The sequence below is a fragment of the Ruditapes philippinarum genome, unplaced genomic scaffold, assembly GCF_026571515.1.
Source record: "Ruditapes philippinarum isolate M1 unplaced genomic scaffold, ASM2657151v2 ctg7761_1_1_1_1, whole genome shotgun sequence".
Taxonomy (NCBI): Eukaryota; Metazoa; Mollusca; class Bivalvia; order Venerida; family Veneridae; genus Ruditapes; species Ruditapes philippinarum.
The window spans coordinates 23772-36312 of NW_026858446.1; the positions used below are offsets into that span (position 1 = coordinate 23772).

General features: G+C 33.0%; 1 protein-coding gene across 1 annotated transcript; it reads left to right on the forward strand.

The window, feature by feature from the left end:
• Positions 1–2054: 2054 nt before the first annotated feature.
• On the forward strand, positions 2055–8678 carry LOC132753189 (large ribosomal subunit protein eL20-like). Its single transcript, XM_060743624.1, has 5 exons — positions 2055–2212; positions 6644–6823; positions 7189–7318; positions 7648–7757; positions 8520–8678. Exons 1-5 carry the CDS (start codon positions 2195–2197, stop codon positions 8610–8612), a joined length of 531 nt encoding a protein of 176 aa, XP_060599607.1. The 5' UTR covers positions 2055–2194; the 3' UTR covers positions 8613–8678.
• Positions 8679–12541: the final 3863 nt, after the last annotated feature.

A 12541-nucleotide genomic window follows, 5' to 3' on the forward strand; every position in this document is an offset into this window, starting at 1 on the left:
GCGTTAAGAGTAATGTTTGGTTCACTTTTTATTGGTTTAAACTATCAAGTAATGGTTTTGCTACTGACTGTTCCAAGGCGGTGTTCTTCTGTGTTCCTTTTAGGTATATCTAGTTTATTGTTACATGTTACATGCGATGACATTGCAATGTATCTGTGTCTCATCTTGCAATAAATCATCATAGGTAAGTAATTCTTTCCCTTCCACATTTTTTGTCCATATTCTGTAAGGTAAGAAAATAAACAAAATTATCTTAATGCTATGCTATTCATACAATCTCTTTTCCAAGTCGTAGAGCGAGTGTTGCGTCAACCGCGAATTGTCTTTCATATTTCCTTTTTATTGGGATGTTATCTCCGAATACTTAGGAATGTTACCGGTGATGCGTTATTTTAGTTGTATGATGCATACTCAAAGAAAACAGAAATATACTAAAAAACGAGAATTAAGATCAACAAGGCAAAGGCAACGTTCATAGGACGCAGCCCCCCCCCCCCTCCGCCCCCGACACACCCAAGCAGGGCACCCAGAAGGCAGCAAACCAAAAACCGGGAGTGGACATTAGGACGGCGAAAGGAGAGGGACACGTAATATGTGAAATAATAAAAAATAAAACAGACCCATATGGGAATTAAATGGATAAGGAATGTATGGGTGACAGGGGGTGGGTAAAAAATGGGAGAGGAGGGTGAGAGAAAAACCTACCGTCAACGACAATCCAACAAGGCAGACACCACAAAACATGTAAACATTCAAAACAAGCAACCAAGCAACAATACTACGAATAAAGAAAACAAATAAACAAAAATTTAATGTGTTGCTCATAAATCAATTTAAAAAATGCTAGACATCACAAAACACGTAAACATTCAAAACAAGCAACAATACAGACATGAAAAAAAAACAAGAATAAAGATCAACAAGGCAAAGACAACGTTCACAGGACGCGGCCCCCGACACACTCTAGGAGGGCACCCAGAACAAAAACCTGGAGTGGACATAAGGGGTGAAAGGAGTGGGACATGTAATGTGAAAGACTATCAACTAAAACGGGCCCATAAGGGAATTAAAGGGAAAAGGGCTGTAAGGGTGATAAGGTGGGGAGGGGGTTAAAAATGGGTGACGGGGGGTGAGAAAATCCTTACCGTCAACGACAATCCAACAAGACAGACATCAAAAAACATGTAAACATCCAAAACAAGTAACAATACAGATATGAAAAACACGCAAAGGAACACAGAGGGGTTCCGCCTTGGAATGGTCAGTAGTAGTTACACCATTGGGGAGTTTAAACCGGTTTTAGGCGCGCCAGACATAAGTCTTGTAAGTTTTAATGTAAAAACTGTTGTCATGACTTTGAAATTTTATCTTTATGTTACTCTGATTTATATAAACGGTAGTTTAAACATTTGCTTAAAGATTGGACATCACTGTTCCAACTTTGGATGAACTGATCTCGAAAACTTTTGAAATTAAACATTATCTTAACCAATAATTTGATAAACCAAGTTCGTCCAAAGTATCCTTAACAAAGAAAGCCACGGTAATTCGTTTCTATATCTAGCATATACTGTGTGAATGGTAAAGATTATAAGATTTGTAATAATTTAAATAATAAAGATTATAAGATTTGTAATAATTTAAATAAAAAGCTTACACCAGTAGTTGATAATTCGACTTTTTATTTGCAAATATATCGGAGTAACTCCAAGTTCACCATTTAACATACAATTGGGAGTACTTTGCTTGGGGTTAAGTATAATTTTGTAAAATTTAAGCTGAAACTGATCAATACACTTTAAATTTTCTATTCTCCAAACATCAGAGCCATAACAGAGAATAGGAACAATCATTGTGTTAAACAAGTGGATCTGTAGATCTACAGATATATAGTAACAATTTTCTAGTGTTTTTTTTTTACAGAGAACATAGCTTTCTTCGCTTGATCAAAAATCTTATTATAACTGCTTGCTGGTTAATCTTAATCTTTGGGTACACTTCAAAGTCACGAAAACCAGTCATTAAATGTCATTTTTAATATAATTTATATATTTTTAACAAAAATATACATTTTGGTGTGTTTTACGTGCTATTTTGCATATTGTTTACTTCAATTAGTGAAATTATTGTATTAAAATTTTTAACTAAAAATTTTGTTGATCACGTGACTTTCTTTTTTCCTCGTGTGGCAATCATGAAGGCTCTTGGCGATGTATGTTGCATTTTCTTTGCTACCAATTCATATTTAAATCAATTGCCCATTACATATGCAGTCAACTTCATTAAAAATTCTATGCTGTTGCTTAATTAGATTTGATTCTTTTGTTTACTGACTGGAACTGCATAGTAACGTGTTTTCGCGACTGCTCTCTACTGGTAAAGGGTCAACTCGGCCTTATACCAACTCGACACAGGTCAACTCGGCTTTCTATTATAAACATATGTTAGGATATAGATTGTTTAGTTAATAAAGATTTTAAGGAGAAAATTACTATTAAGTTTTTCAGAAATATGATCACTTACAAACAGAAATTGAAAAAGTTGGCAGTGTACCTGTACGTATTGTTTGAAAGGTAATAGGACATTTCGGACCATAGACATTTCGGACCAGACATTTCGGACCCGATTTTGGGACACTTAGGACCATATTTAGGGACATTTCAGACCAGATTTTTGGACATTTCGGACCATGTCTTGGACACTTCGGACCATCGTTTTGGACATTTCGGACCATGTGTTGGACTTTTGGGATCATGTGTTAGACACTTTGGACCATTGTTTTGGACATTTCGGACCAGATTAAATATTATTTTTTGATATATTATGTATCAATTATTCTATAAACTAAAGAGTAACTTTAGTATATATGAGGCACCATAGAACAATTTTACACCTATCCAGATTAAGATTTTATATCTGTTGCACTATAAATAAAGAAAATTTAAAAAAAAATGTTTTTGTGGCACACGTTTCCAAAACAAATATAAAGTATATGTAAAAAGACATGACAAAATATATTATTTACAACATATTCTAATATCACAAATCATACATTATCTTACAAACACATACATACAAATGAATGTATACATTTAGATAATTATTGACCCTTATGGATCTAACAAAACACAGGGACAAAAATATTTACAGTAACATGTAAAATAAGATATAAATAATTCAGATTAATATAATTACATACATTCTTCTTGAATTGAGTGAAACTTGACTTAAACGAGTTCTATTGAGCAATTAAAACGTGTGAAAAACTGGATGTCGTAGTTCTTTAATACCTGCCAGAACACAATTTAATTTGGTTAAAATTGTCTTTAGATAGGTATTTTCAGCGTGTGTGGGTACTTATTGTGCACCTTATCAAATATTTGATTAAACAGGTAACTATGTAAATCAATTTCAATTCTTTTAAATAAGTTAAACATAGCGAATCATTATCTATATTCTGTATGAAGGGCATTTGCATAAATATATCCAACACTTACCAATATATAGTTTCAAAGGTATTCTATCATTGTTTTAACATTTTTTCAATATTAAAAAAATGTCAGCGTTAAAAATTCATAAATGAATTATGATATAAATTTTTACATGGATAATCAAAACAAAAATAGAGGTCTATAAGCTTGTCAGGAAATGTGAAAATCTCGTCAGACCGGTCTTTTCTGTATGCATTTTGAATGTCATAAAATTTTGAAATGTCAAATATTTGTTGCATTTATCATAAGAAAATATTGTAATAACACCCTAAAATAACCTTTAAATATATATAAAAAAGGACTAAAAGGTCTATTGAATAAAAATTTCTGGTCCGAAATGTCCCCCATCATGGTCCGAAATAACCATTTCATGGTCCGATATGTCCCAAAATCTGGTCCGAAATGACCTAAAAATCTGGTCCGAAGTGTCTGGAAACGTCCGTGGTCCGAAATGTCCGTAATTCGTTTGAAATTATCTTAAGAAGAGATATCAAGACAATATATATAAATCAAATCAAATCAAAATTTATTTATTGTCTGTATACATATATAACATTTTACAAAACATAAGCTTTGTATAGCTTTTGACCGACATTCATGCATATAAACATAAAACTCATAAAAGAAGCACATTAAGATAAACTTTGAAAGACAAATGGTAAAAGACAAGTTAAGTTACTATAATGTGGGATGTAGACACTAAATGTAATAATTTAAAGTAAAATAATAATAATTAATAAATAGTAATGATATGCTAAGGATAACATTTAATTACTGTATCATAAGTGAATAAAATAATATATATCTAGATAAAAATGCTGAACATATTAGCACATACATAAAATAAGATGCACATACATAAAATAAGATTACATTAAAAGTGGGTGGATTCTGCTGATCTTGACCCAGGCCTAGCCTGGACTGTTATAAAAGAAAGGAAATAACATATTGAAAATGAAAAGGATCACAAAAATGTGACCACCAATTAGGTTTTATAAATAAAAAATCCCCAATTCAAAATTTGCAAGAAGTGATCAGCAGCCTCCTCAATAAGCAAACTTCGCAATAAGCTGACAATAAGCAAACAAAATTCAAGCACACTGGAAAAATAATACATGTACATAAACATTTATGTTGAGAATATTAACAAAATTTAAGCCAAATGTGAAATAAACAGATACATGTAAGTAAGCAGCAAAACAAAAGAAAGCAGGCAAGAAACAAAACTGAAGATGGAGCTAAACTATAATGCAGGTTTATTGACAGAAAGTACATGAGCAACTCTCTCCATTCCATGCACCAATTAAACTTTTAAATTGGTCATAATTCACTTCCATATAAGTTAAATATTGATCAATAAATAGAGATTTTAGATTGAATTTTTGTGACAATAAATGTGATATTTTTTACAAAAAACTCTGGAGTAGGAAAACATGCATATAAATTGTAAATTCTTTCTTTCTCTACAAATTCACATACAAATTGGTACTTTCATCAATAAAACTTTTCAATATCCTTGAGTAGAGGTCTGTAAGAGTAGTGTGAAAATGTTAAACCATGAAAGTTATGATGAAAACATATCAAAAGTAATAAAAGTAATCATTACCAGTAATATATAATTATGGGCCGAGTTGGAATAGGGCCGAGCTGACTCGAGGGCCGAGTACGTTTTAGGGCCGAGCTGACCCTGATTCCTCTACTACCGTAGATCAACAAGATTCCTACCTTCCATTTTGGTGTCCCAACTTCTCTCAGAGACATAGGCATTGCCATTATCATGTTATGATAATTTATACGTCACAAGGTTAAGCGTAATTGATTTGTTAAATTACGACTGTGTTAATAAATTCTCAGCACAAAAGTTTAAAATTTTAAACTGGTTATTTGATGAATTACATGATTTAATGATTCACCCCACTGACGTTTAAACCAGTAATCACTAAATATAGGTGTTCATGCCACTAAATGTTAGCATGGTTTTTTTCAGATCTGATCAATATATGTTTCAAAGTCTGTAGTTTATTTTTACAGCATTATGAATATTTTTTACTTGTTTCAGGGTTCGTACAGTCTTAAAAAGTGCTTAAATTTGAGTCAAGTGCTTAAAAATGTAAAAAAAGTGCTTAAAAGTCCTTGAATTTGATTACTCTTGAAAAGTGCTTAAAAAGTGCTTAAATTTGCTAAAAATGTGCTTGAAAATGTTTGAATCACAGAATGACATAGCTTTGATAAAAATCAAATAAAAAAAGAAAGATCTATCCAATTTAGTATCAAAATCAATGAAATGTTTACTCAAGGTAACAGTTAGTGGACAAATTGCAGTTGTTTTGAACTAACCTGTACTTGATGCACCCTTAGTTGTTCTTCTATAATGTCAGAAAATGTGTATTCAACAAAAAATGGTGAACAAACTATCCATCATAGGTTGAAGATTGTGTCGGTATATGTGTAACAAATGTGCTTTGAAAAATGGGAAAACGTGCCTAAGTAGTGCTTAAAAAGTCCTTGAATTTTGGCATTGAATGTCTGTACGAACCCTGTGTTTGTGTGTTTGATAAATTATTACATCAGTATTGAATATTTTAAAGTAATTACGTCATCAAATGGACTGTAGGGTAAGCACATTTACACCTGTTCAATAACGCATTTTGATTGGCTAGAATTGTCAAATCGAGTGTCTGCTAAAACTACCTGTAGTTTTCGGATGGTGTATGTCCTTGCAGGGGTGTTTAATCAGACACTTATTTAGGTCACGAATTGATGGGAAGGCACGAATCAATGAGAATAAGGCATAATTGGTATATCTAATAATGTCAAACCCATGGTGAATCTTGTAGGAAATGGATGACCTACCATCTGTATATCTGAGTGCCAGGTTTTATTTGGAAGCTTAAGGGAGTGAAGCATGTCCATATTTGTATAGATAAAATTTGATTTAAAAGGAGGGGTGAATTGTCAGCAAAAATCAATTCATGGGGTGAATTGTTGAGGTGAATTGTCAGTAAATCATTGCAATAGGCTAGACATGAGGCTGAATTACCATTTAACACCATCAGAGTTAAGAAGTATAAGAATTAAGTGAGATCTGTTAGAAGTTCTGAAAATGATATTTCCACTGTTGTAACTTTTTTTTATTGGTGTTTGGTTTTCAGTTGAAAGAATACAAAGTTATTGGGCGTTCTATGCCCACAGACAAGAACAGAACTCCTCCATTGTACCAGATGAAGATCTTTGCTCCAGACAAATGCACAGCTAAATCTAGGTTCTGGTACTTTGTGTGTCAGTTGAAGAAAATGAAGAGGACCCAGGGAGAAATTGTTGCATGTCAGCAGGTACACATTCACTTTTGTTATTGAATATGTTTGAAACTTCAAAGTTTGTATACACTTAATTTTGAACAATGAATATTTGTGCTTAGATATAAAGGATCATGCTTTGCACATTATTCAGGGGATTCAAATCTGTCATATCCAAGTGTTTCAGTCATGCTTCATCATAAAGTGTAAGTAACAAAACAGCAAACTTGTGGTGTTCCAGAAGTCATTGCATTAATTTATTAAGGTAAACTAGGTCATTATAGTTCCAGATAGAGCAGCTTAGAAATTCTGAAAAGTGTATTTAAAAATCTATGGGAGTTTATCAGTTTTCCCTGGACCAAATTGCAGACATTTGTGAGAAATGTTAAGTTTTGTTTCAGATATACGAGAAGAAGCCCCTGAAGATCAAGAACATTGGTATCTGGTTGAGGTATGTGTCAAGAAGTGGCACACACAACATGTACAGGGAATACAGAGATCTGACAGCTGCTGGCGCTGTCACTCAGTGCTGTATGTATCAATAGTGTTGTTTTTTTTCAGTGTAAGACAAGCTTATCAAGAAAAATGTTTTGTTTTAAGTGTGAAACGGTTAAAATTAAACATAGTAGTCTCCCGTTACAGATTTTTCAATTCCATATTTCATGAAGTATAAACATTATTCAGAATTTTCAACAGAATCTTGTATTAAGACATTTGTCAGGTTGATTGTTGAGAAACCTTGTGTTTGTATTATTTCCGTTTGAAACTTTGAACTGACATTTTGTAAAATTAAGATAATTTTGAAAACTTTGGTTTGATTGAGAAATGAAACATATTATAATATTATATGCTTTGTACAGATCGTGATATGGGTGCACGTCACAGAGCTCGTGCATCAACCATTCAGATCATGAGAGTGGAAGAGGTAGCCGCTAGCAAGACTCGTCGTCCTAACATCAAACAGTTCCACGTAAGTTTAAATAGAATTGATACAATGTTTCATGGAAAATAATTTAAGAACAACAGGAAAGCAGTCTGAGCATAATTGTTGAAGTTGCTATTGACCAAAAAAGATAATAATGTAAGTTAAAGGGATAAATAAAAGTATTGTTTCATCATAGTTTATGCAAGCACTCTGTTCATTAAGAATTAGATCAAAGTAGTAACAGTCTTCACTTGGCTAAGCAGTAGAAGTGCAATCATGTGTATTTTTCTTTGTGTATATCATAAAATGTAAATATTGTAGGTCACAGGTGAATAAAACTGATAAAATTTATTAACTATTGCATTTACTTTCCTATTACATATCTGTTATTAGATAAGATGAATTATGTAAATGAAAATAACTTAATATTAAGTTATTCAGACTTCTGGGAATTGTGCACAATCTTGCAGTGTTAATAGCTATATGTTGTTGAACACTTTTATATTGGTGCTAAAATAATATTCTGCCCGTCGCCTTTCTTATCAGTTTGAAATTTGATTTGAAAGTGAATCTGGGAAGAGACAATTATCTAATTGGTAAATTACTCTTGCTGAAACGTAAGTGGTCAGAAACATGGCCATAATTTGAAGGTTCCAGATTTGGTTTATACAAATCAATCTTTGGAGCTACAGTTCTGTTAATGACCTTTGGTAGGTGAAATTCACTAATTTGTATCAATTTTACGCATCTGTGTTTCATTGACTGTATGACTTTTATTCTTACAATTTGATTTTGTTTGGTTTTTAGGACTCGAAGATCCGATTCCCTCTCAGCCACAGAATCGAGAAGCCACAGCATACACCAAGGTTCACCACAAACCGACCACACACAACTTTCTAAATCATGCTGTAATATTTATATATGTCATACTTGGCAAATAAAGGCCTTCAGTGGAAAAAAAATCTTCATTTTGTTTCTTTTGCATTATTAAACCATTAAGTTATATGGAAAAGTTTTCAGTAAGTTTATTATTGATGTGAATAGTAATATAAATTGAGGCATAAAGTGCAAAGTACAACTTGTATCTCATTGGCAGCAGATATTGCTAATAAAGTGTCGGTGACGAAGCTAAGCAGCATGTCATGTAGTGGTTCAGCTGAGGTGCCCACAATGGATAAGAGTGTTTTCTTTCACCATTAAAGCTGGAAATGTTGTGATATGCGAGATGTCCAGGCTTTAACCGGACCGAAAATATAGCAGGTGCAGTGACTGAATCTATTGCCCATCAAAGCTGAAGGTTTTAAGTGCAGCCTGTAATATTGACTTTGTTGATGTTAGGAAGTCAACAAACCTACATACTTTGGTGCCTGCTTGTACATACAGTACCATACTTGAAGCATCCCATGTCTTTCTCCACCAGTTGGAAAGTCTTGATGTACGGAGTGTTGACGAAAACTACTTTTCTATTCTTTCATATCACATCACTTCTTAAGTTGACCTTTTAGCTTTTGAAACTTTTTTTTTAATAATGTTAATTATTTGCACAATCTTGCAGTGTTAACAGCTGTATGTTGTTGAACACTTTTATATTGGTGCTAGAACAATATTCTGCCCGTCGCCTTTCTCATCAGTTTGAAATTTGATCTGAAAGTGAATCTGGGGAGAAACAATTGTTCAATACAGCTAATTGTACAGTTATCTTGAAGTACTGAAAGTGAATCTAGAAAATTGAACTACACAAAGACATAATACCAAAGTCTGAAAATGTTGTGCATTTAAAAAGACTTAATCTTTATTGTACTTGAATCATGGCCTCAAAATGTTGATAATAAATGCATCTTGGTAATATGTCGAAGGTTGGGTTTTTGCAGGTTCCAGTATTGTCCAAAAATAATGGCTGTGAATGATTTTACTTAATAGTAAAGCTGCAAATTTACTGTACATTACATTAGCGAGGAATGTGTAATTTTATAAAGCCTTATTAAAAACACTGATGAGAATCCTTGAAAATCAGAATTCCATATTCTGTTGTTTCAAAAAATGTTCTTTCAATTTACTTATTTATCAGAATGATATAGCTTTTGAAATTTGAATAGATTTTCTCTTCATTGAGAAGTTTGAAAGTTTTTAGTCTCGAATTTGCACAAACTTGCAGTGTTAACAGCTATATGTTGTTGAACACTTATATTGGTGCTAAAATAATTCTGCCCGTCGCCTTTCTCATCAGTTTAAAATTTGATTTGAAAGTGAATCTGGGAAGAAACATTTGTTCAATTCAGCTAATTGTACAGTGATCTTGAAATATATGATGTACTGAAAGTAGATCTAGAAAATGAAACTACACCAAGATAAAATACCAAAGTCTATGAAAATTTTGTGCATTTAAAAAGACCTAAACTTTATTGTACATATATCATTGCCTGTAAAAATGTCTGGGTAATATGCTGAATGTTGGGTCTTTGCAGGTGCCAGTCTTTACCAAAAATAATAGAAGCTCCTGATTGATTTTACTCTTTAGTAAAGCTGCAAATTCACTGTATAAAATGACTTTATCGAGGGTTGTGTAACTTGATAAAGCCTTATTAAAACAAAACTGATGAGAATCAAAATTTCATAATCTGTTGCTTCAAAAAAATGTTCTTTTAATTTACTAATTTATCAAAATAAGAAAAAAATTTGAAACTTGCATTCCAATAGCTTTTCTTTTCATTGAGGAAGTTTGAAAGTTTTTAGTCTCCAATTTGCACAATCTTGCAGTGTTAATAGCTGTATGTTGTTGAACACTTTTATTATTGGTGCTATAATAATTAATATTCTGCCCGTCGCCTTTCTTATCAGTTTAAAATTTGATTTGAAAGTGAATCTGGGAAGAAACACTTGTTCAATACAGCTAATTATACTCGAAATACAAGTACTGAAAGTAGGAGGGTCCGTGGCCGGGTGGTTAAGGTCGTTTACTTCAAACCACTTGCCCCTCACCGCTGTGGGTTCGAATCCCGATAGGGAATTTGGATTCTTTCATGTGAGGAAGCTATCTAGCTAGCTTACGGAACGTTGGTGGTTCTCCTCAGGTGCCCGTTTGTGCCTGAAATAATGCACAGAAGGGCACCTGAGGTCTTCCTCCACCGGCGCCAAATGACCTATACTGTGTCGATGTGACGTAAAACCCAATCAAAATAAAACAAAAGATCTAGAAAATGAAACTACACCAAGATATAATACCAAAGTCTGAAAATGTTGTGCATTTAACAAGACCTAAACTTGATTGTACTTTAATCATGATTGTAAATGCATCTTGGTAATATGTCAAAGGTTGGGTTTTTGCAGGTTCCGGTATTGTCCAAAAATAATAGCTCTAATTGATTTTACTCAATAATAAAGCTGCAAATTCACTGTAAATTAAATTAGCGAGGGTTGTGTAATTTTATTAGGCCTTAGTAAAAGACTGGTGAGAATCCTTGAAAATCAGAATTCCATATTCTGTCGTTTCAAAAAATGTTCTTACAATTTACTTCTTTATCAGAATGATATAGCTTTTGAAATTTGAAAAGGTCTTCTCTTCATTGTGGAAGTTTAAAAGGTTTTAGTCTCCAGTTTGCACAATCTTGCAGTGTTAACTGCTGTATGTTGTTGAACACTTTTTATATTGGTGCTAGAACAATATTCTGCCCGTCGCCTTTCTTATCAGTTTGAAATTTGATTTGAAAGTGAATCTGGGAAGAAACAATTGTACAATACAGCTAATAGAACAGTTATTGTGAAATACTGAAAGTGAATCTAGAAAATGAAACTACACCAAGATATAATACCAAAGTCTATTAAAATTTTGTGCATTTAAACAGATCCAAACTTTATTGTACTTCTATCATGGCCTCAAAATGTTGAATAAAGAAGTCTGGGTAATATGCTGAATGTTGGGTCTTTGCAGGTGCCAGTCTTTACCAAAAATAATAGAAGCTCCTGATTGATTTTACTCATTAGTAAAGCTGCAAATTCACTGTATAAAATTACTTTATCGAGGGTTGTGTAACTTGATAAAGCCTTATTAAAACAAAACTGATGAGAATCAAAATTTCATAATCTGTTGCTTCAAAAAAATGTTCTTTTAATTTACTAATTTATCAAAACGAGATAAATTTCGAAACTTGCATTCCAATAGGTCTTCTCTCCATTGATGAAATTCCGAATTTTTTGTCTCCAGTTTGCACAATCTTGCAGTGTAAATAGCTGTTTGTTGTTGAACACTTTTATATTGGTGCTAAAATAATTTGCCCGTCGCTTTTCTCATCAGTTTGAAATTTGATTTGAAAGTGAATCTGGGAAGAAACAATAATTGCCCTGTATACTTGTGTACAGATTTCTGAACGTATCGCAAAAAGTCTGTATTTGTTTAAGCTCAGTCTGTCATGACCACAATGTTTTGGGATTATTTTTTTTTTTGTGATTGATAACATGTCTCTGTACTTAGTGCACTCCCCCAAGGGCCCCAAAACTGGGGGCATGGGGGGTAATCGGGTTTAGGCTTTCACTTTAAAACCCATCGAATCTCCTTTTGGGGTTTTGAATCCATATTGGACTTAAATTTCTTTTGAGGAAGTTATCCAGCTGGCTTGCAGAATAACGATGGTTCTACTCTCTAATAATGCATGGAGGGGCACCCAAAATCTGCCTTCACATGTAAAGCTTTAAAGTTGCCATATGACAATTGCTGCGTGGGTGTGTCTCAAATCCCCAACAAAAAAGAAAACTGGCATTGATATTGACAGAATAATGTCCCATAGTGAAGAGCATTTGTGAACAGTTCAATTTGGGTTTTTAGATTTTTAATT